The sequence below is a fragment of the Petaurus breviceps genome, unplaced genomic scaffold, assembly GCF_028583685.1.
Source record: "Petaurus breviceps papuanus isolate PSGF00001 unplaced genomic scaffold, PetGlider_PUasm1.0 188, whole genome shotgun sequence".
Classification (NCBI taxonomy): Eukaryota; Metazoa; Chordata; class Mammalia; order Diprotodontia; family Petauridae; genus Petaurus; species Petaurus breviceps.
This window is the reverse complement of record NW_027185804.1, coordinates 36584262-36608351: the sequence shown is the minus strand read 5'-3', so window position 1 is coordinate 36608351 and position 24090 is coordinate 36584262. Positions and strand designations below refer to the sequence as shown.

Genomic DNA, 24090 nt, shown 5'->3' with positions numbered 1-24090 from the left:
CCTACCAAAGTTCCCACCACAGAGCCCAGCTGACTGAATAAGCAGAAATTTCTAGGCACACACACACACACACACACTCACATACACACACTCACACTGCCAACCACACCAAGCCATGTGTCTGGGATTGCAATGTCATGTAACTCAGAGTTAAGGGCTTCTTGTATGCCCTGCCTACTCACTGCATGGGGTGCAAGACCCTGGGGAAGGAGCCAAGCCTGGGTGGTAAAGAGGATTGGGTGGGTGGGGTGGTAGAGAGTGGTTTTTTTAAGATGGTTTTCTAAAGCCTTTTTTCTCCCTCGTGGTTTCAGTCTGTGAAAGAAAAAGGCAACTGGACCCAAGCTCCTTCTTTTGGACCCAAAGTCATTCGATACAATGTTTGAACTGGAAGGGTCTTTTACGAACTGGCCAGTCATCAGAGCATAGATTTAGAGTTGGAAGGGACCCTAGAAGCCAGTATCCCTATTTTTACAAATGAGGAAACTGAGGCCTAGAAAGGGGAAGTGGCTCGTCCACTGTCACAAGCTAGGATTCCAACCCCAAGCCCCGATACCAATCCCTCCATTGAATGTCCCTGTGCTGTTCCCACCCACCTGGAGGAAGAGGGGACACTACGGGGGCCAGGTGGTACAGTGAGTAGGAGCACTGGCCCCAGCGTCAAGAGACCTGGGATCAGTTCCGGTCTCAGATACTCAGCATCCACACAAAAATAACTGGCCGTATAACCTTGAGCAAGTTACTTAACCCCATTGCTTTAAAAAAAATAAAAAAAAAAAGAAAGAGGGGACACTGATTGTGTCCACCTGGTCCTCTCCCCCCACTTCAAGAATCAGGGCTATCCACATGAGCCATAATCCTTTGCCACTTCCTTGGTTCTCCAGCAATCCCTCCCTCCTGGCCCACTCCCACCTCCAAGGTGTCTACTTTGGGAAGCTGGTGCTCTGTCCCATCCAGACCTGGGCTCCTCCCTCGGGCATCAACCATCAGACTGGGCGGCTGTTGTCCAACTGGGAAGCCAAGCCCTGTCTGAGTTGAAGGAGGCCAATGGCATGGGGCACTGCCCCAGGCTGGGATTAGCTGTAACTGGCATAGGCTGACGACACCAGAACTGGCACTGGTTCCCATAATAGCAAAGCGCAGGGCCTGCTGGCATGCTAAAGGTTTGTGTGCCAGTCTCCAATGAAGAAGATCAGAATGCCCCTGGAGGCAAGTCCTCTCACTTCAATCAGGGTACTGTAGGGCCCATGTGCCAACCTGGGCAGGGGTGAAGAGAGTGGGTAAGCATCATGCAATGGGCACACACCTGCTGTAGTGGGTGTCTCAGGGCGGGTCACTTAGCCTTTCTGAGTCTCAGTCTCCTCATCTGAAAAATGGATTGGTAATACCTCACAAGAATGCTGTGAGGTTCAAATAAGATAGTATATGTGTATGTATGTATGTATGCATGCATGTATATACACACCAATGTATGTATGTATAGATGTATATATACAGAAACATATATTAAATTTTGCAAAGTATTCTCTGTATGGTGATATGTATATAACTGCTTTTCTGTTTGCAAAGCATTATATACACATACGTATATGTGCATATATTTAAAGTTTGCCATGCATAACATATACATACATATGTACATAAATATATTTAAAATTTGCAAAGCATTTTATATACATATGTCTACATATATTTAAAATTTGCAAAGTATTCTCTGTATGGTGATATGTATATATCTTTGCTTTTCTGTTTGCAAAGCACCGTACATACATACATACATACATACATGTGCATATATATTTAAAGTTTGCAATACATCATATATACACAAAAATATATTTAAAGTTTGCAAAGCATTATATATACATATATGACTATATTAAAAATTTGCAAAGTATTCTCTATATGGTGATATGTATAAAGCTCTGCTTTTCTGCTTGCAAAGCACTATATATACATACATATATGTGCATGTACATTTAAAGTTTTCAACACATTATATGTAAATATATTGAAAGTTTGCAAAGCATCATATATACATAAATATATTTAAAGTTTGCAAAGCATTATATGTGCATATATGTCTACATATATTTAAAATTTGCAAAGTATTCTCTATATAGTGATATATCTACAGAGCTTTGTTTTTATGTTTGCAAAGCACTATATATGTATATGCATACACTCCTATATACCACTCTGCTCTGCATAAATAAATTTTAGTCATTAGTACTATTATGGAAGTCACAGGATCCCAGGTTTGGAGCTGCGAGGACTTTTAAGATCACCTATTCCAACTTCTGAGTTTATAAATGAGGATATTCATCCAAGAGAAGGGCCCCAAGATGTGGTGTTGTGGCTAATGTGTTGGACTTGGAGCCAGAAAGACCTGAGCGTGAATCCTGCCTCAGAAACTTAGCTGTGTGACTCTGGGCAAGTCAGTTCATGTCTCTAGGCTTCTGTTTCTTCAACTGTAAAATGAGGCTGAACTAGCCTCCCTCAGCTCTAAATCTATGAGGAAAAAAGGTAGTGAGTGGCAGTTAGGATTTGAACCCAGATCTCCTGACCCTAGCTCTTTTGCTCACCATGGTTCCTGTCACATAGCAAGTCTTTAAGAAATATTTGTTGCTGAGTTGACTTAGGGGAAGGAGACCACTCTCTTCACAGCAATCTCCTACCCTGAACATACGTGCCACTTTCCCAGACTCACTAATTCAAGGAGATGCTAAGTTGCTCTCCCTTTAAAAGGGCCCTCCAGTTACCCCCCAGAGTGGGCCTGCTTGAGAATCCAGAGAGCCAGATTTCAGGGAGGAGTTCTGGTAGGGAACCAGACCTTGGCCTGAGTATGAAGGAGGTGAGGGGTACACAGGGTCTTGGGCCAGAGGAGCTGGGTTTGAACCTTCCTCCCTGTGTAATTTTAGACAAACCACTTCTGTTCTCTGGGCCTCAGTTTCTCTTCCTGTAATGTTCTTGGATTAGATGGTTGTTCAGGTCCTGCCAATTATAAGGGCTACCTAAAGCCCTTCCCTTCTGGCCCCCAGCCTGGGAAGGGGCTGTTTCCCCAACATGGCCTTGGCCTATTTAAGTACATGCTTGTCCACTTGCATTCTGAGGTCCTATTTCTCTCTCTGTCTGCTTCTTTGGCCCCGTGTCTTGGGTGGGTGAAGCCAGATCCCCCCAGCCTGACCCTGGACAGCCAAGCGGCCCTCCTCTTTCCACAGACATCCCAGAGAGCAGACTAGGTGAGCCTTGGCAGCAATGCTTCCCCAACAGAGTTGAGGCCAGGTCACTAAGGAGGAGCGACGGACGGAAGCTTCAGAGAGGCTGGTTTAGGCTCGATGTAAGGAAAAACTTCCTCATGGCCACAGTGGAACGACGGGACCGATGCCTTAGGAGGCAATGAGCTCTCTCTCTCTCTTACTAGGGGCCTTCAGGCAAAGGCAGACCATGCTTGTTGGATGGGCTATTTTTAATGAAAATTTTATTTCATTTTTCTTTTTCAGTTAACAATCATTCATTTTTTTCTCCCACCCACCTTCTCCTGTTCTTGAAAAGAAAAAGAAAGACCAGCCCCCTTGTTAAAAAATATGCAGTGGGCAAAGAAAATTCCCACATTAACCATATGAAACTGGTATGGATCAAGTGGCGTCTCTCAGGTTTGTTGGGTATGTTGGTCAGTCAATCAACAAAGCATTTATTCAGCACCTACTGTGCTAAGTGCTCTCTGCTAAGGGCTGGGGCTACAAAGAAATGCCAAATGTTGGTCTGATGTAGTATTTACAGTTCATAATTGAAGCCACCAAGACCTGAGAGGTTAAATCCCACCTGTGTGATCATGGGTCTTCTCTCTGACCTTCACTTTCCCCCTCTGTAAAATGGGAATGATCACAATACCCACCCACCAGGGTTGCAGCGAGGCTTTAGTGAGACAATGTTGAGTGTTTTGCTAACTTCAAAGTGCATTCTTATTAGTATTAATTACATAGAAGATTCTTGTTCAGGTCTACTACATTTTCAGCTGATTGTATCCCAAGGTCATAGTAACTAGGAAAGGCTTTCTGATAATAGGTATCCCTCAGTTTCCTTCCATGTGAAGTGACAAAAGGTTTTATGTCATCTAAGTTAGGCCAGTTCCATGAGGTGGGCAGCATTGTTTATGCCAGGGTAGTGAAGGGGCATCAAGGTTACATTTTGGACACATTTTCAGGTGGAGAAAGATGGAGGCCAGATGGTGGGGCCTTCGAAGGCTGGGTTGGTAGCTTTGGCTCCTGGGGATTTCTGCCCCCTATTCCTTGCTCACATCCAGCCTGACTAGGGATTGAACAGGGCTTTCATCCATCCCGTCTGGTCTGTTTCCCTCTCTCCCATATCCTCCCCCAGGCTTGCTGAGCTGCCTCTTCTGGTCCCTCTTGCCCCAGGCTGCCCTCTCCTCTCTCTCCACCTCATCCTGGTCGGCTGCAGCTTCTTCTGCCTCCTGCACTCAGCTCCCTGGGGCCCTATCTCTGTTCACCCTGGGTCCAACTGCCTTAGAGAGGGTGTGAATGGAGTTTTAGCAGCACTCAGGGATCTGGGTTGCTGTTCCCCTGGGCTCAGGGCCAGCTGGAAGGATCTCATTGGGTTGCAACCGACAGGCTGGGCTCCAGGGTTCTGGCTGGAATTCCCTTGGCCTCTTCCCTCCCCTCGGCGAGCAATCCATTCTTGCTTCCAGAGAGGTCAGTGGCCCTGTTTGAGTTTTCCTCAGGTTTTATTTTTGGAAGAAGCCGTGTGCTGGGGAGCTGGTCTATTTTGGTGGCTCACCCCTGGGGGAGGTGTGAGAGCTGGGGCTCCTGGGGATGGGCCCTGAATCCTGGCTGGTCTGGCCTTGCTTTCTCTCCTTAAGGTCTGAGGAACATAAAGTGGGGGGGGGCAAGGAGAGAAGACCCCATTCTAGCCTCTGCCCCCACTCCTTCTTTGTTGTAATGCTGTAGAGCCTAGAACCCTGGTCAAGAGCCCTTCTGCCTTGGATTGGCCAGAGTTTGATCTCTTAGCATAGAGATATGGAATTGAGAGGCTCTGGAGGGCAGTCTAGGAGCTGGGGCCTGGGACCCACCCAAGGCAGGACTATTCCCTCCCTTGCCCCACCAGGCAGGACCATTTAGAGGGGTGACATGAAATGGAATCAGTAAGACATGAATCCAAATCTGGTCTCAGATGCTCACCGGCTCTGAGCCCCTGGGCAATCACTTAGCCCTTCTTGGACTCAGTTTCCTTATCTGCAAAAGGAAAGGATTGGAGATGATGGACTGTGATGTCCCTTCCAGCTCTGTGGCTAAGATCTTATTACCCGTATGGTAACCCCCAGAGAACGTGTTTCAGGGGCTCAAGCAATTGCTTGCTTCTTCCTGGTCTCCCCTTCCCCCACTCCCCTGCCTGCCTCCACAAAAAACCACATCTGCTCATGGGGTCACCCTGTCCTGTAAGCCACTCCCTTCTCCCAACCAGGCTGGAGAGTGCTCCCCGGGCAGCTTTCCCCCTGTCCTCTCCTTGACTGGAGCCTGGAAGGACCATGTGGTGTGAAGGCCCAGGTGCCCGGACCAAGAGCAGACCCCAGGCCAGGGGAACTGAGAGCTGAGCTTGACATCACAGAGCAGAGAAGCCGGCGAGCCCCTCCAGCTGGGGCCCTTCCAGCTGGGCCAGATGTCTCAGGAATGTGCTGAGTACAGAACTCTACCTCCATCATCTTCCATTCTTCTCCAGTCCCTCACACGCTTGTTCCTCCCCTCCCCCCACCCCGCCCCCAACTTCTTTTCTCTTTCATCTCTTTTTGGCAAAGGACCTGAGTAAAAAGCCAATCTTATACAGGACTTCTCCCTTTCCAGGACAGCCCCCACCCAGCCCCTGAAAGGACAGTGAAAAACAAAAACTGGCCTGTCTGCCAGGGAACACCACTTTGGAAGCAGCCTGAAGTGAGGGGCAGGGGTGGGGCCTGGGACAGAGAGCACAGTCTGAGGGTGTGTGTGTGTGTGTGTGTGTGTGTGTGTGTGTGTGTGAAGGCCAAAGAAGATAGTTAATATGATTACCCTAATGTGGAACTGATTTCCAGCTCTGGGAAGAAGAATTATGGCTTTGGAAGGAGCAGAGGGCAGAGAAGGGCCTCTTCTTTACTAACCTAAGGATCCTGGACCCTGCCAGAGGAACCTGGATGGGAGACTGATATGAGCAGGTCAAGGAAACACCTCCCCATCAGCTGGGTGGCCCGAGCGGTGCAGGGTTTCTGCATAGGATTGTGATTGGCTCGGATCAAAAGTTTGAATCCTGGGACCTGAGTGGCAGGGGGAAGGGAGCCTTCGAGGCCCTTGGTTCTCCTTCCTCTCCCACAGAGGTTGTGGTACTGAAGCTATGAGTCTATTTCTCTGTGCTCCATCAGCAGAGAGGCCAGAACCACGGGAGAGAGAGGGAAGCTGGGGAGTGGGCACAGAGGGAAAGGCTGGCTCTGCTTTCCTATCAGTGGGCTGTTCAGTCTGGGGCTCATCCCCATGCCCCACTTAGCAGCCCCATCCCCTGAATCCTCCCTGAACCTTACAGGAGGGAATGGCTTTCAAAGGGAGGAGCAATTGGCCTCATCTACTGCTCTGGCTGGCCCCCAGTGCCTCAGTTGACTCTGATCTTTCTTTCTTTTTTTTATGGCTTCTTTTTGGAGGGGAGAAGGCTCAGCAGTTGGGGTTAAGTGACTTGCCCAAGGTCACAGGGCTAGTAAATGTTAAGTGTCTGAGGGTGGATTTGAACTCAGGTCCTCCTGACTCCAGGGCCAGTGCTCTATTCACTGCACCACCTAGCCGCCCCGACTCTGATCTTTCTTGATGGGACTAGCTGGTGGGAACACTGTGCTCTTGGCACAGCATAGGAAGGCAAATGAAAGCATGGGGTGGATGGTGAGGGAGAGAGGGGAACTAGGGTCACATTGAGGTTTGGGTCCTTTATTTTCATAATGTGTCTAGAGATGCTTTCTTCCCTGTCAAGGTCTGATCCAGAGCCTGAGCTCAGGGGCCCTTCCACAAGAAGGCAGAGGAGAGGATGTCTCCAAGTACCCTTCCACCTGGATCTATGGTTCTATGACCCGCCCCCCCCCCAAGGGCTGACCATGGATCACAGTGGGATATAATTATACAATATATGATAGAAACCCCAAGGTCTGAGACCAAGGCTGGAATTGGCAAAGCAACTGTCCCATTCCTCAGAGGCTACATCATTTGATCACCCTCAAAACCTTCCAAGGGAAGTAAACATCAGACTGTAAAAGTATAGAAATTAGGGCTAAGAGGAGCCTTAGCTCACATCTAGTCCAATCCCCACCTTTTATGGGAAGCTGAGACCCAGAGAGGCAAAGGAATCATCCAAGGTAACCCAGGTAACAAGCCTGACTTCTGGGATGACAGCTTTTCTCAGTGAGGTCCAGAGGCTGGGAGGTCCCTTCCTTCCAGTTGGCCCCATAGAGGGGAAGCTTATATCAGGGCCTGAGCCCCCTTGTCTTTTAAGTTCTGCAAGGGTTGCTGAGCAGATCATAGCCCTGACCTTGGAGAAATAGCCACACTATGGTGTAATTTCTAGGACTGGCAGGGACCTCAGAGGACATCTACTCTAACCTCTCCATTTTACAGATGGGAAAACTGAGGCCCAGAGTGAGAAAGTTACTTTCTCAGAGGTGAGATTTTAATCTTAGTCCTTTAACTCCCAAGTCAGTACTGACTCACACTTGTTTTCTTAAGAGTTCTAGCCCTGGGGTGGCCAGGTAGCACAGTGAGTAAGAGCACTGGCTCCAGTGTCAGGATGACCTGGGGATCAAATCCGGGCTCAGATACTTAGCACCACACCCAGAAATAACTGGTCGTGTAACCTTGAGCAAGTTACTTAACCCCGATTGCTTAAAAAAAAAAAAGAATTCTAGCTCTGGGATTGGAAGGTCTGGGTTTGAATCCTGCCTCAGACACTTTCTAACTGTTTAAACTCTTGAAATGACTTCAGTTCTCTCTAAAGTGGGGCTAACAATCCCAGTATTACCTACCCCACAGAGGGTCTTAAGAAACGGACTTTGCAAGCTTAAAAACCTTATGCAAATGTGCTTTCATGTGAACTAGAGTCCCTGTTATTCTGAATATCAGAGGACACAATGTCTCTCCAAGGCTGGCATCTCTGTCTCAGTCAGAGCCCAAACAATTCACTGGAGGGCAGAATTTATTTTGTTTTGTTTTGGGGAGGGGAATTCCCTATCTAGATCCCTCTTTCTATCCCTCACATGGCTACCTTGCAAAGACAAGCCCAGAAGTTTCTAGGCTGTCTTCCCAGAGCAGGAAAACTTTCCAAAGGGTCCTTGCCTTGGGACTGCCCGACTGAGGTAGCCTCCTGGACAGGTATGCTGAACTTGGCCTTGCTACTAGGTCAGCACCATTGGATAGAAATTGTGGCCAAGCAGTGGGGACTGAGGGCTTTGAAATCCAAGAACAGAAAGGGCTTTACATAATGTTCCTTTGACACATTCTATCTGAATGTCATAGCTTGTGGCCACACTCCACCTGGCAGGCCCTTCCAGCCTCCTTGACTCTCTTCTTCTCCTTTCCCCACTTACCCCAGCCCAGCTCAGGCCCTGCTTCTCATCCCAGCATATCTACTCACAAAAGCCAATAAAAGCTACACTCTGCAAATTTAGGGCTCTAAGTAAGTGCTAGCTATTATTATGACTTCCCCTCTCCAGTCCTCAGTTTCCCTATCTATAAAAATTACTATATGGCATCTAAGGATTCTATGACTTCAGAGTCTTGCCACTATAACACCCTGCCTCCTAGGTGAGCTCCCCTGGATGGACTAATGCTGAATGTATTGGGGCCAAAGTCTGGACTGTACCTGGAATGCAGATGGGGGCAGGAACAGGGTCAGGGCAGTCCCAGACTTTCAGGAGTCTTGGCTCACAGCCAAGGAAGGTCAGCAACTTGGAGCTAATGTCATGAGACCATCTCTAAGGATTCTCCTTCATAAGAGCTTATGGGCATCTTAAACCATTAGGAGAATGGGTATAGGGCTGCAAGGGCCCTTCCCCATCTAATCCAGTCCCCTCCTCTGAGGAAGCAGGCACCTCAGAAGTTAAATGGTTTTTCTGAGGTCATACAATTAGCCAGACTTCAAACTCAGGTCCTCCAACCCCCAAACCCAGTGTGATTCATCAATGCTGCCCGACACCATGCAGGTAGGAGTTAGGCAGGCAGCACCCCCATGATCCTGCACACCCACAGCCTGAGTGCCCTGCTACTGACTCATGGTGGGTCAAGTGCAGGAGGAGAAGAGAAACATTCTAGGTGGATCCCTAACATTTTTTAGGGCATTGGGACCCTTAGTCAAATAAATTCTCTACTCCTGGCCAGCTCCCACTGCTGTGGTGCAGACATTCCAGGTTGAGACTGCAGGCCCAGAGTATCACTGCTGCAGTTTGAGGTGGAAATACAAAGAGAAATCTGGTCTCAATAAGGCAGAGAAGGAAGATACAGACCCTCTGAGACTAAGAGCCCCAGTCTGTCCCGGGTAACCAAAGGGTCCTTCCCATAGCAATGGGACCAGGCAGTTTCTCTGCTGGGCTCCCTCCAAAGTCGGAGCCCAAGCCTGACTTGGACACTGAAAGCCAAGACCTCACTCTGTATCTAGAGAAGGCCAACCTTCTCTGGAAAGTCTTGGACCATCCCCAAAGGCCTCTTACCCTACCCCACGGATTGTTCTCAAGCAGGGACTTTCAAGTGGACTGTACCTCAGATTGTCACAGAAAAGGGGAAGGGCTGGAAGCTCTGAAGGCTGTGTCCAATTGCTAAGTGATTAGAGCTCAGTGCTAACAGAGACCAGAGTCACAGATCAAGCTCTACATAAGTCAGATGTTTTCCATTCCCCAGCCTCAAGATGAACCCAAATCTAGATCAATCATTATGTGGCATCATAAGAGAATTAATAAAAATTAATTAATTAATTAAAACAAAAAAATTAAAAAGCCAAAGGAAAAAAAAAGAATTGATCTGGAGCTGGAAGGAACCTCACAGGCCATCTAGTCTACCTCATTTATTTTACAGAGAAGGAAACTGAGGCCCAGACAAGTTGTATCTTGCCTAAGGTCAGGTAATTAGCACATGGCAGAACCAGTATTCCAACTCAAGTTGGACTACCAAATTCATTGCTATTCCCACTTGACCACACATCCTAAAAGTGTGTCCTAAAGGTTTTAGTGCCTATGGACCCCCGAGAGTCAGGTGTTTCCAGTGGCTCTTGGAAACCATCCTATTTGGCCTAGGACCTGGGGAAGTAGCATTCAAAGCCAAGAAACAGCCCAGCACCCAAATCCTAAATCTTGGGTACTAGTTCCCTTGGCTCAAGCCCAAGGGGAAACCTCAGGATTTTGATCTTGTATGTAAAGGCTTCAGGCAGGGTTTCAGGCATCCTGTATGGGAGCCCTGAGTTAAAGGAACCCACATTTTAAGAGGAGGCCCCACTGATTTATCAAGTCCCCCAAACTTTCCATTGGTAATGGGGACGGGGTGCTCCCTTACTCTTTTAATTTTCCCAGAAGGCACAGGCAGGAGGGAGATGAAGGACACTCGGACCAGACTCAGCGCCCTCTCACTTTTCCTGGTCCGAACCCTGGATACCTCTGACCCTCACATCCCCGACCTCCCCCATCTGTTGGGAAGTTAATGAGTTTACTATGTAAACATCCTCACAGGCTGCTTCCTGCTGCTCCCCTCTAAGACAACAGCTTTTACTCCAGTCGGAACTGAAGTGGCAGCCCTGGTTCTCCCCCACTCCACCTTCCCTCTCTCCCAGCTGGGGCCCTTCCCAGATCAGAGGGGCCATTTCCTGGATTGGAAGGTTCCTTTTAGGATCTGGGGGAGGTTCCAAGTCTGCTCACCCCCACTTCCCTTAGTCAGACACCCTGAACACAGAGGGGCGGGGAGACTCAAAGACCTAGTCTGCCACATGAGTGACACCTATTCTATTCTCCCTTGGGTCCTTCCCTATTCCTACTGATGAGTACCCAAGTTCTCTCCTGCAATCTTCCAATTGCCCATGGAGCATAATAGGGGAAGCTGAGGAAGGCTGTATTCCAGGGACTTTTATCACCGGGCTTTGGGGAGGTGGAGGAAAGGGAGAGGGGACCATGATTCATCAGCAAAAGACACAGACCAGCCTCTATTTTTTTCTTCCTTCCTTCTTTCCTTCTTTCTTTCTTTCTTTCCTCTTATTTTCAAAAGAGCCAATTAATACCCTCCTCTCTAGTTTCCTTATTTCAACATAAGACTGTACAGTCTTTCTTTATTTTTTTTCACTCAGTGGAAATTCTTTTCTCCTGTCCTTCAAGAGTATTTGCATTTGGCATAGGGGGAAAAGGACTCTGGTTGGGGGAACCAGATTCTAATCCCATCTGTTGCTTATCCCTGAGACCCTCCTTGGGTCTCAATTTCCTCATTTGTGAAATTCAAGGCCTGAGGTCCCTTTTAGATCAAGGAGGCCCTGGGGAGAAGAGGAGAGAAGCTTCTCAGTAGAGAGAGTCAAAAGAATCCCTAGATGCCATATAGTCATTTTACAGATAGGGAAACTGAGGGCTGGAATGGGGAAGTCATAGTAACAGCTAGTACTTATACAGAGACCCAAGGTTTGCAGAGTCATTATGACCTAGGGGATAAAGAACAGGCCTTGAAGTTACAAAGACAAGTTCTTCCTCTGCCACATACTGACTGTGTGAACATGGACAAGTCCCCTAATCTCCCAGTGGCCCTAGCAACTCTCTAAGTCACTAAGTTACAAAGAAGGTGCCAACCTGCATCAGTAGAGGGAGTTTCCTCCCCTGGGAGGTCCCCATCCAATGACATCACAGATCTATTTAAGGTTTGGAAAGTGATTTATACATATTAACTAATTTTTACCTTCACAGCAGCCTGTTGTAATAGTAAGGTGCCATTATAATGGAGTATCCATCTTACAGAGTTGTTGTGAGTATCAAATGAAATAATATGGGTTTTGGGTTTTTTTTTTTTAACACTTAGCACAGTGCCTAGCACATAATCGGTACTATATAAATGCTTATTCCCATTTCACAGATGAGAAAACTAAGGACTGGAGTGGGGAAGCAAAGATAGTGATATCTTATGTTTATATCGGACTTTCAGTCCCGGAAATAACCCCTGTCAGGCATCAGGGAGGATATTCTTTCACCTAATTTCCCAGATGGAGAAACTGAGGGCTAGAAATGTCTTGCCCAAGGGTATATAGCTAGTTATGGGCAGAGCTGGGATGTAGAATCCAACTGTCCTTACTGTCAGTCTGATGTTGTGTTCACTATGCCAAGGTCTCTCTTCCTTCTCTCTTCATTCCCTGCTATGCCTCCTCATCTCTGAACCCGAAGGCTTCTCCCAACAAGCCTCTCTGACCATACCCAGGTGTGACTCTGGGCTACCCCAGAATGAAGGCTCTTTACCAGTTTGAACTTCCCCCTTGCCGGAGCCTCCGGATCCCACTGTCTGACCTTGTGCCCCTTTCCACTGTGGGCTGCAACCCAACTGAACAGCTTGGGATGAAAGACTGACTGAATGGGGAGCTGGAAGAGTCTTCTGGTTTTATTGAGAAGGAAGTTACAATTCAGGGGCAGAGCCGGGAGTTTCCCCACCTTCCTATCCCTGCTCAGAAGATAGTCAGTGCCTGTCAGCAGCAAGGTGAATCCCCACCCTCTCAGCCTTTTCAATTCATCTCCAGGTTGCACTGGAAAGTTAGGATCAAAGCTGGTCACCTTAAGGAGAGTAGACTGAGAGAGAGTTAGAATTGCAAAGGATCTAAGAATTCAGCTAATCCAGGAATGTTCCTGAGAATTTAGGGGTAAGGTGGAGAGAACATTCCCCTCCCCCAGATTGTGTCCAAGGAGCAGCTATGGCCAGAGCCCCTGGAAACCCTTACCTAATACAGAGCTCATCCTGAGAGACCATCCCGCCCTTACAAGGAGGACAGACCTTCCCATCAGAAGACAGCATGAAAGAGAATTGCTAGTGACTGCCTGGGTACCTGGATGCCTGGCTTCTCTTGAACTGGAAATCAGGAAGCTTTGTATTTGAATTCCGGCTTAGATGCTTACTAGCTATCTGGTCCCCATCAAGTCACTCTGCTATTTACTACCTTCATGACCTGGGCTACCAAGTTACTTCATTTCCCCGAGCCTCAGTTTTCCCACCTATAAAGTGGGGATAATAACAGTACCTACCTCACAGGACAATTGTCAGGATTTAATAAGATAACAGAAGAAAAGCATTTTGCAAACCTCAAAGGGCTATATAAATGCCAGCTGTTATTATTTTGGATAAATCACAAGCTAGAGAGGTCACGCATCCCCCTTGTGTTTCTCAGACTTGTGTCAGACACCAATTGATTTACAGTATGGAACTAGGCTGCCTGGCTTCTTCTCATTAACAGAAGACCATCTCATCAACTGAAAACTGGAAGGGACCTTAGAAATAATCTGATTTGACTTCTCCCCTTTCATTTTGCAGATGGGGAAACTGAGGCATAGGGAGATTAAAGCGACTTGCTTGAGGTCATACAGGTGGTGACAGAACTAAGAATAAAACTCAGATCCTCTGACTTAAAAACCAGTCCTCTGTCACACATTCCTCCACAAATTCATTCATTCCTTCATTCATGTATTCCACTAACATTGATTTAGGACCTATGCTGGTACTTTGTGGTTAATAAAAGGTGTATAAGGCATGATCCCCAGCCTCAGGGAGCTTACTATTTAATGAGGGCTTTACAATCTGGCCAGCACCCTATTAGCAACCTCACTTTTCCCTTCTGTAACAGGGGACAATCTCCCCTGTTGGGAGGGGGTGCAAAATGGGATTATCTCCAAGATACAAGGGTACTGAGCTCTCTGCTTTTTCTGGAAAAGTTCTCAGAGTCTAATTACTGGCTTGGCACTTAGGGTGATTGGGTCCTGAGAAAGGCCTGGGTGGCCCGGAGGATCCAGGGAAACTTGGCTCCTGGATGAATTAACCTGAAGGGATCCTGTCTGGACCTGCTTCCAAGCCACAGGCATACCTCCAAGCCACACAGGGTCCTGAAATTTCAGCTGGGCAGATCCCTCCAAAGTCAAATATTTTCTCCCGTGACTGAGCCCACGCCCTGCCCCCATCCCCCTCCACTCATCATCAGGGCCTTAGGGCTGAGCCTGCTGGAGGGAGGACACATTTCCTTGGGGGGGGGGGGGCGGGAAGAACGCCAGCTTTCTCTGCCCATTGCTGTCCTTTTCTTACAAAAGGTGGGGGTGCAGGGCTGGTCCCTGAGCTCTGTCCTGGGGAGTCTCTCTTGTTATTCTGCTCTGGGTTGGTGGGGAATCGGCAACATCTCCTGAACGACTGGTCTGGCATAGATCCAGGTTGTGTCCCCGAAGGGGCGCCGGGCTCTGGCTTTCTCTGGCTTTCGGCAGACTACTCCCTCCCATCTCCCCCCCAAGATCAGGCTGAACCCTTTGCTCTAGGGGACACAAAGAGGGGGAGAGGGTGGGGACAGGGACGGGGGTGGGGGAGGGAAGAGGAATCATCAGAGCTTCTTTCCTCGGGTGGGAATGGCCCTATTACCACGAGAGACCATCTCCCCATCCCTCCCTCGGAAGCTACACAAGAGTCCCCGGAGCTAGGTAGAAATGCAAGCTCAGACGGCACCCCCGGGGCTGGAACTGGAGTAGGGGCAGCGGTTAGATCGGAGACCGGCTCCCAGTCCAGTTGGCCTCGAAAGGAAACCGGGTTCCAAGTTGGCGGGGGGGGGGCCTAGGGGTGAGGGAGAGGGGCACAACAGCCCCCTCCCAAGGCTGCCATTGTTTTTACTGCCAGCATCCCTGCCCTCCGCGACGGGCCAAGGGACTGTAGTGGGTGGCATGTCACTGAACAAGGCTAAGCGCCAGCAAGCTAACCTCGAGGGCGGCTCTGGGCTCTGCTTCATCTTCCCTCCTATCCCAGCCCCTTTCCCCGGGTCACCTCATTCTTCCACTCGGGCTCTAAATGCTACTTCCACCCCTCCCGCCCCTCTATCCCCGGGGGCTGGCCCCGGCACAGGTCGCAACTGCTGTACCCCGGGGGGCGCCAGACGGCGCCAGGGGGTTAGAGCTGGGTCCTCTGCCTGCCTTCGTGGTGTGTGTGTGTGTGTGTGTGTGTGTGTGTGTGTGTGTGTGTGCGCGCGCGCGCTCGCGTGTGTGCGCTCAGCTGGGGAGACGAGTGGCCGCGGGGCGCAGACCCCTTGCCTTCCTTACCGCATTGCTCAGGAAATCCGCCTCGTTGAGATCGCCCAGGTCCAGAAAGCTGGAGCCTGGGAAGAGCCTGTCTGCTGGGAAGGGCTCTAATACGGCGTCCATGGTGTCTGGCTTCGGGGGCCCCCGGGAGGTGATGCGGGCAGAACACCCCCTTTCCGGCCCGGCTCAGTCAGTCCAGCGCTGCGGCGCGTCCAGGCCACCAAGCTTGCCTTCAGGCTGGCAGCTCTCCAGTAAGCCCCCGGCAACCTTGGGGTCTCGTCTGGCCGGGGGCGACGGCAACAGTGGTGCAGCCAAAGTGTGGGCTCAGGGCGCTGGAGCTGGGACGCTCAGGGCATCCGCGAGCCGCCGTCAGGGCAGCGAGGCTCCCGGCGCCCGGTGGGCATCTCTCCTCCACCCCCGGCGAAGAGAGATTCCATGAGGACCAGCTGGGGCCAGAGGAGTGGGGGCTCCCGCCCCTCCCAGGGGCTGGGCGGGAGCCGGGAGCGGGGGAGCTGCGGACTCCCCCGGGACTGGGTGGGAACCGAGCTCGAGCTCTCTCCTCTCCGGCTCCCTCGGTGCGTTTCTCCCCTCCGCACTCTTCTGTCACTTTCCCCGTCTCCAAAGCCGGGAAACCCAAGCTCCGCCAGCCTGGCTCGGTTGCCACGCCCCCACTACCTCAATATTCAGGAGCCTTCTTAGTAGTAATGAGATTGGGGGCGTGCCTAATCTCCCAGACCCATCCCTTTAAAGAGGCAGCCACGTGGAGGACCAACCCTTCCATTCCTCTTCTCTGCGCGCAGAATGCTTGCATTCGAGCCAGGGCAATGATTAGGCACTTGAGCCGTGGTACTCGAAGGGAAATCAGTCCCAGGCACTGGGCAGAGGGTAAGGCTTTCAGCTAAGGAGTCCTCAGCAGGTGGCCACAGGTCCCCAGCTATTCCGCTGTTGTGCCAGCCTCCCTCCCCTGGTAATAATTGGCAAGTGCCAGGCATTTCCGCTCCAGCCGTTTTATGGAAGCAGCAGCAGAAAGAACCGAGAGTTAGAAAATTCCAGGTCATTGTTCCTTCACCAAAGGGGATATAAACATTGGCAGCGCCTAGCAAAATGACTTGCACATAGTAGGACCTCAATTCTGCTCAACTGAACAAAATCTTTTCACCAGTACTACTTTAACAGGTCCTAGATGTAGTTCGTGGCATCATACATTTAGTCATAAAAAAAAAAAAGCACCTGAGTTTTTTTCAGACCAGCCGGTCATTTTACCAATAAGGAAACTGAGGCACAGGGAAGGAAAATGATTTGCCCAAGAGCCTAGGTTCTGGGGCGGCGGTAGGTAGGAAGGGGGTAGTATAGGCTGTTAGGTGGCTCAGTGGATAGAACACTGGGTCTGGAGTCAGGAAGATCTGAGTTCAAATTCGACTTCAGATACCAGTTATGTGACCCTGGGTAAATCACTTAACCTCTGTTTGCCTTAATCTACTGCAGGAGGAAATGGCAAACCATTCCACTATCTTTGCCAAGAAAGCCCCACGGACACTGTGGGCCATCGAGTCATGAAGAGTCGGACCGACTGAACAGGATCCTCGAAAAGAGATTGAATTCCATTTGATTCAGCATTTACTGCGTGCCTACGGTGTTCAAGGCTCTCGGCCACTTGTTGTTGAAGGAACAGTGACAGGGAATTCCTCGCCCCCCAACGCTCTTTCCAAGGTCGCATCTAGCTTTAAGTCCTTGACTTTCTGAGAGGCTCATGGATTTATGATAAATCAGTTAATCTCTCTGAAGCTCCTTTTCTCTCCTGGAGACCAAGAACAGCAGTATCCTAGTGAATGGGTAGAGTGTTGGACTTCGAATGGGGAGAACGTGGGTCCAAATCTCACCCCAAACACTTCTTAGTGGTAGTTACCTTACCGGTAAAGTGAGGGGCTAACATTTGCAGGGACTCCCTCACAGGAGTTGCCTTGAACATCAAATGATAATAATGGGTGTGAAAAATCTGTAACCTGCTCGGAGGGCCTGTCCTTACTGGTGAAAGCACCTTCCAGGAAGTCCTGGAAGGGACATTGAGCATCACATAATCTATTTTACAGAGGAGGGTACTGAGGCTCAAAAATGACAAGAATTGTTTAACAGTCCCGGACACACAGAAGGCTTGGAATAAAAGTCTGTTGATTGACCAAAGGACAAGGGAGTCCTTTCTTGACATTTCTGCCTTAGCCCTCAGAATTTCGCCTCCTTTCCATGTACTTATACAGTTCCCCTGAACTACGTGGGGGACACTCTAGCTCATGAAACATCAAACCCACCTGAGGAAGTCACTCTGCAGTCAGCTGATTCTTCCCCCCCCCCACGCACACCTCCTGGTTCTGAACCAACAGGAAGAAAGAGAACAATAGCAGATCATGGAGGCGATGATTGGTTCTCCCTTACCCTCAACCCCCTGGCACTTCACACATACACTCCCCACGATCCATCATCAAAGCCACCAGCTCCCAGGAACAGCTTAATCTCCTGGAAAGGATTGATAAACAATCCGCTGGGCCCCTGAGCAAATGGGGTGTTGCTTGGAAGGAGGGCCCTCTAAGGGTGCAGGGTGCACAATTTCTGCCCAGAAGCCATTAATAGGATTAAGTTCTGCCCTCCCTGCCTGTGGTTTTTAATGAGCACAGGAACCGAAGGTTCTTTCAGGAATCTGTGTCACTAAAAGTGTGAATGTCTGTTCTTGTTACACTTCTTTGTAAAAGCACGAGGTCTAGAGAAGGGGTTGGAGATGCCTGTTGGTCTGCCAAAGCCTATGGTCTGCTTATGTGTCATTCATTCATTCACTCACATTCGTTCTTTCAGCAAACATTAAATGCCTGTTGCAAGGGTGAGAGGAAGGGTATTCTAGGTAAAGGGGAAGCAAAGATAAGTCCAGGGCATATTGAGGGACAGCATACATCCAGGTAGGCTGGAGTACAGAGAGGTACATAGTGAGTTATAAAGAAGGTTGGGAAGTTGGATAACCAAAGATTTTGGAGGGCCTCGAATGCCAGGCAAAGAAGTTGAAACAGCTTGGTGGGCAATGGGGTGTCACTGAAGATTTGTGAACAGAGCAGTGACATGACCAGCTCAACACATAAGAGAAATGAGTATCAGGGGAGTGAAGGATTGATGGCAGGAGAGAGAATTCAGAGAAGACCTGTTAGGAGCCTAACAGGCCTCATTGGTCAAGTGGTGACCCCAGGAGCAGGGGAAAGGGATGAAGGAGACAGCTTTTCCAGAACTGAAACTGTCAGAGATAGGGGACAGCTTAGATGAGGTGAGGGAGGGAGAAGAGCGGAAGAGAATGCCAAAGTCTGGAACATGGGAGAAAGGATGGCCATGGACAGAATTCTATGATGAAGCAGAAGGTGAGACAGGTCAGTTCTGAACCCCATCAGGAGATCATAGCATCACGAGCCTAGGGCTGGATGGCACCTACATCTTTTACAGATGAGGAAACTGAGGCCTAGGTAACTTAAGTGACTTTCCCAAAGCCACTCAGGTGGTAAGCATCTTACCAAAACAGAGTTTGAACTCAGATGCTGAGCCAGTGCTCATTATTGGAATCATTATGAGGGATGTAAGAGGCTAGCTCTTTATTATTGGAATAACATCCAGATGGAACTGTCCGGTTGTGGATATATGTGCTTGGAAGCGAGAGCAAAACTGGAGGGATAGGTTTGGGTGTCATCTGCCCAGTGGTGGGAGTAAAGAAGATTGTCTTGTTATGGGACCCTGTTGGTGCAGCCACAGAAAGGAGAGGCGCATTTCTAGATGTGTTGAGCCGGTCAGATGCTCCTTTGGGCAGCAAAAAGGCACAGCTGGTATTCATTCTCCCCAGATTCATTCCAGTTGGTCAAGTAGGAAAATTCCCTTTGGGCTGATGGACTTGATTTGGGGGACCACCCTCCCCCCAAAGTCTGAACTTCCAGAATTGCTTCAGCAGGTGTCCTGGGCAGGGACAGGGGTCCACAGGATGGGCCAAAAGAACCCTTCTGCCTGGGGGTAACTGGAAAGTGGGCCACATTCCTCCCAGTCTTCCCTGTAATTAGACACACAGGCACCATTTAAGTGATTGGGGAAGATTACAGAGTTTCAGAGAAATAGGATTAGAATTTCCTCTCTTTCTTGATTTGTACCCAGGTGAACACTGTAGGAAATCATCTAAATTAATCCTGTGGAGACACTCTGGTCTCTGTACCTCTGTGAAGTCTGTGAGAGGGGGAGCTCTCAGGAGAAGAGAAGAGTGAGAAGGAGAAAGAAGAGAAAGGGAGTGCAGTAGAAGGGCTGGGACCCAGTTGCATTCAGTCCAATTCAGAAAGCATCTCCTAGGGAGCTCCTATGTGTTAGACCCTGGCTAGGTACTGATGCTGCAAAGACCATGTGACCTTCAAGGAGCTTCCATTCTACAGGGGATGTATGAGCAACATTTACATAAGCAAGAAAATACATAAGGAGCGACAAGGTCTGGCGGATACAGGGACAGCCTTGGAGCCGGGGAGAGCTGGCTTCGAGATTACCTCTCTGACACACACTGGCTACGTGACCCTGGGCAAGTCACTTAACTTCTTAGGGCTCCAGGCATTAAATGCCACAATAATTTCTAAAAGGAAATGATATTGGAAATTTTTGAAGTGGCATTATGTCACAATAATTATTTAAAAGAGTTGATGATATGTTCATGTATACATATATATACACATGTGTGTATGTCCATAATGCATGTATACACTCACATAATGTATATGTGATGTGTGTATGTACATACATATAATGTAATGTAGATAGGTCAGTAATGAGAGTAAAATCAGAACCCGTGTAGCCCACCAGAAGTGACCCGTGGTCCAGCAGACATCAAGGGTAACCTGTTTGTCCCCAGTACATATATATGTAACACCTCTTTTGGGCTACACCTCTGTCTTCCATACTCATTCAAGGGTTGGATTCCCAGAAGGCACCTGCTACTATCAGGTTCTAAAGATAACCCGAGGGTTTATACTCCTAATATTAGAATGCCTCAATAAAGCCCCACTGGTGTGCTCACCACTAGCTATCAGCCAGTAGACATGATTTTTGTTGTTGCTGTTCAGTCATTTCAATCATATCCAACTCTTTGTGACCTCATTTGGGGTCTCCTTGACAAAGATATTGAAGCAGCTTCTCCAGCTCATTTTGCAGATGAGGGAATGAGGCAAACAGAGGCTAAGTGACTTGCCCAGGGTCACACAACTAGTAAGTATCTAAGTTTAGATTTGAACTCATATCTTACTGACTCCAAGCCCAGTGTTCTATCCACTGTTTCCTATTCTAGGCATTCCCTGTACTATGAAATTCCTATCCCTAGGTCCAATCCATACACATAGAGATAGACATCTGTGCCAATCAACAAATGTTTATGAAGTCCTTACCATGTCAGATATTGTGCTAAGCATTGAGAATACAAAGTCAAGGTAAAACCGAACTCCACTAAAAGATCTTATGTTCTAATAGGGGAGAAAACGTGAACATACTATTTTTAAGCGTACACAGAGGATATACAAAAAGGAATACAAGATAGTTTTGGAGAAGGAAGGTATGAGCAGCTTCTGGGATCGGAAAGGGTTTCGTATAAGAGAATCTTTAACTATATTGATAATAGTAATGGCTAGCATTTATATAATGCTTTAAGATATGAGAAATGCATAACATGTGTTATCTCATTTGAGCCTTGAAACAACCCTGTGAGATAGGTGCTATTATTATCCCCATTTCATAGACGAGGAAACTGAGGTTCATAGGATTCTCATACCAATGGGCTTTGGGACTCACGTTTCATTTACAAAGGACAAATGACTTGTCCAGGGTCATGTAGCTATTAAAGGCAGGAATCTGGCAAGGAATAGAGGCAAGTCTAGCACTCCGTCTCTTGCACCACTCACACACACACACACACACACACACACACACACACACACACACACACACACACACCCTTATTTATGAAAGTTTGAAAAGAGAGGAAGGGCTAACAGCCTGAGGGACCAGGAGAGGGCTCTTCTAGGAAACAGAGCTGAGCTTGAATCTTGAAGAAAAATAGGAATTTTAGAAATGGAGGTGAGGAGGGAGGGAGTACCTTGGAGCTTTGCAAAGGCCCTGAGAGAGGAAATGCCAAGGTGGAGGGGTAGCTAATAAGCCAATTTGGCCAGAAAGCACTTTGTAAATTCAGCAACGTGAAGCAAGCCTGGAAATGTAGGTTGGAGCCAGATCCTGAAGGGCTTCAAATGCTAGGCTGAGGAGTTGTGTATGAACTGCTGAGCAAAGAGGAGGAGAGGAGAGAGAAGGGGAAAGAGAGAAGTAAGGGAGAAGGAAGAATCGGGGATGGAGTAAAAAGTAGGAGGAGATGGAAGGGCAGAGGAACCAGGTGGAGAGCCAGAGAACGGGGGAGTAAGGGAAGGGCAGGGACTAGGATGAGGCCAGAAAGAGCCTGGCTCTGAGGGGATGAGAATAGTCTTTGAAAAGAACTGTCCAAACTGGGCCAGGATGAATAAACCTGCTCAAGGCCCGACCCACCCCCACCCCTTCTATTTCCTGGTTCACTTTCTCTAACATGGTTGGGGTTTAAAAAAAAAATCTTCTGGATACTTCCAGCAAAAGAATTTTTTTTTTTTAGGAGCAGAAGTCACTTCCATTTCCTTTTAAAATACACAATGCAATATTTATTTCAAAAAAAGCACAAGAACATTATACAAGTTTTAAATGTGCCTTTTTGCAATACAAGAACTCAATCTATGCATCGCCTTGAATAACTTCTGGACTTAGAAAGCTTTTCTCCACTCCTCTCCCTCCCCCAGTCCCAGTTCCAGGCCTGGACACCTCCTTCATTGAGTGAAGAATCACTTAGTACCCCTGTATTTGAAACGCTGGGCTCAAGGGAGAGTTGAGGAGAATCCAAAAATAATCCAAAGTAAAAGAGTGAATTTGATGTCAGAGCAGTAGAGATGTTAGAGGCACAAGGGACCTTTAGGGGCCCCTAACCCTCCCCCCCTTTTTATATTGTTCCCACCAGTAGATTGTAAGTTCCTTGAGGACAGCGATTACTTTCTTTTTTTTGCCTCCATGTTCCCATTGCCTAACAGTGTCCGGCATACAGTAGGGCATTTATTAAATGCTTGTTGAACTGAATTAAGTTGAGTCTGTTGATAAATTCCTTCGGTCATGGTGTCTCCTTACGTCACTCCCAGACAATGGTTCTGAGCCCAGGCCTGCATTTTCCTTTCCTGTTGGTTCAGGACCCAATCTCTAGTTCCTTCTCTGCATCAGAAGGGGCAGGGGAAGAAGGAAGGGAGTCCTGACAATCCTCCCAGCTGGTGCTAAGGGGAGATTCGGGGCTCCAGGTCAGAGCCTAGGCTGGGCCTGACAGGAACCACTAGACCCTTAGCCTAAACCTCTTCTGGCTCTCAGGAGCATCTGGGAGATGATGCTGGCGGTCCCCAGCTGTGGGGTGAGGGCTCCATGCATATAGTCATCCCTGCCCAGACATATGACGCAGGAGAGGAAGAGCAGAGATAAGCTTCCTGCCTGCCTGTCCCCATGGGAGTGACTCTGAAGGTCATATAGTGAGACATCTGCTAGCCAGGGACAAATGAGTGTGCTTATGTCTGGGCACTGTAGGGCAGGGAGAAAGCTGCCCAGACTGTCCTTAGCCTGCTTGGGGTTGTTCCTCCTAGGGACCTGAGCTCTGGTCCAGCCCCGGCCACATCACTGCTGCAAGGCTCTAGGTAGACCACTTGTCTCTGCATTTCCATGGCAAGCCTCATCAAATGAATGGTTTGGACTGGAGGGTCTCTGAGGTCCCTGCCTGCCACCCTAAGGTTGTGTGGGTGCTGCTCTGTCCTGACCATGTCTATGCTCAGAACTCAGTATCACATTAGGGATGAATGATCACAGTAGGGAGAAGGATGAAAACTGGAATACATCCTGAAAACCAGAAGACCATCGAGCGGGTCCTATGAAGTGTAGGTGAAGGGGCCGGCCATTTCTTTATCCTGAAGAAGAGATGACTTGGCAGGGAGGCTGGGGGGAAGTTTCCAGGCTTGTTACACACTACTTCCCTCCAAGCCCTCTCTGGTCCAACCAACCCGTCTGCCTTCTGTTCCTCACACACAGCATCTCACCTCCAGCCGTGCGCCATCCAATTCTAGCAACATCCTCCCTCCTCACCTCTGCCTTTCAGCCTCCCTAGCTGCCTTCAAAGGCCAAACTCCATCTCCACCAGACCTCTTTTCATTGCCCCCACCCAGCTGCCAGAGTCTCCCCCAGTAGAAATAAATAATGTCGTGTTTATTTTGTATTCACTTCTGCCAGTCTCTGGCACACAGAAGATGCTTTAAAAGCATTTGTTAATTGATTGATTGAAGGGCTGTCATACAGAAGAGGGATTAGCTTTGTTCAGCTTGTCTCCAGAGGGCAGGACCAGGGACACAGGGTGGGAGATGTGGCAGATTTTAGTTCTATAGACATAGGACATTCTCAACAATGAGAGATTCCTCAAGGGAGAACTTCCTCTCTGACCCTCTGCAAGAGACATTGTCAGAGGTATGATGGATAGGGCATTGAACCTGGGGACAGAGAGATCTGGGTTCAAATTCTATTGCAGACATTTACTGTCTGTCCGACCCTGGGCAAGATGCTAAATCTCGCTGGTCTTATTGGCCCTTGAGGGCCCTTCTGACTCATATCCTATGATCTTATGATTCTGGTTAAGGTGCAAGACCATTCTAGGAGGCTCCAGATGTTCATCACCCAGAAATTCTGTA

The 24090-nt window shown here is 48.6% G+C and overlaps 1 protein-coding gene across 2 annotated transcripts in view; it reads right to left on the bottom strand.

The window, feature by feature from the left end:
- Positions 1-15955, bottom strand: part of CREB3L1 (cAMP responsive element binding protein 3 like 1) — a 54318-nt gene extending 38363 nt beyond the window's left edge. The window contains exon 1 of one of the 2 annotated variants that reach the window (XM_069091517.1): positions 15293-15955. In XM_069091517.1, coding sequence (XP_068947618.1) covers positions 15293-15394 — 102 coding nt within the window. In that variant the 5' untranslated portion in view covers positions 15395-15955. The remainder of the gene's footprint in view (positions 1-15292) is intronic. The other variant, XM_069091516.1, reaches the window with a different exon arrangement.
- Positions 15956-24090: the final 8135 nt, after the last annotated feature.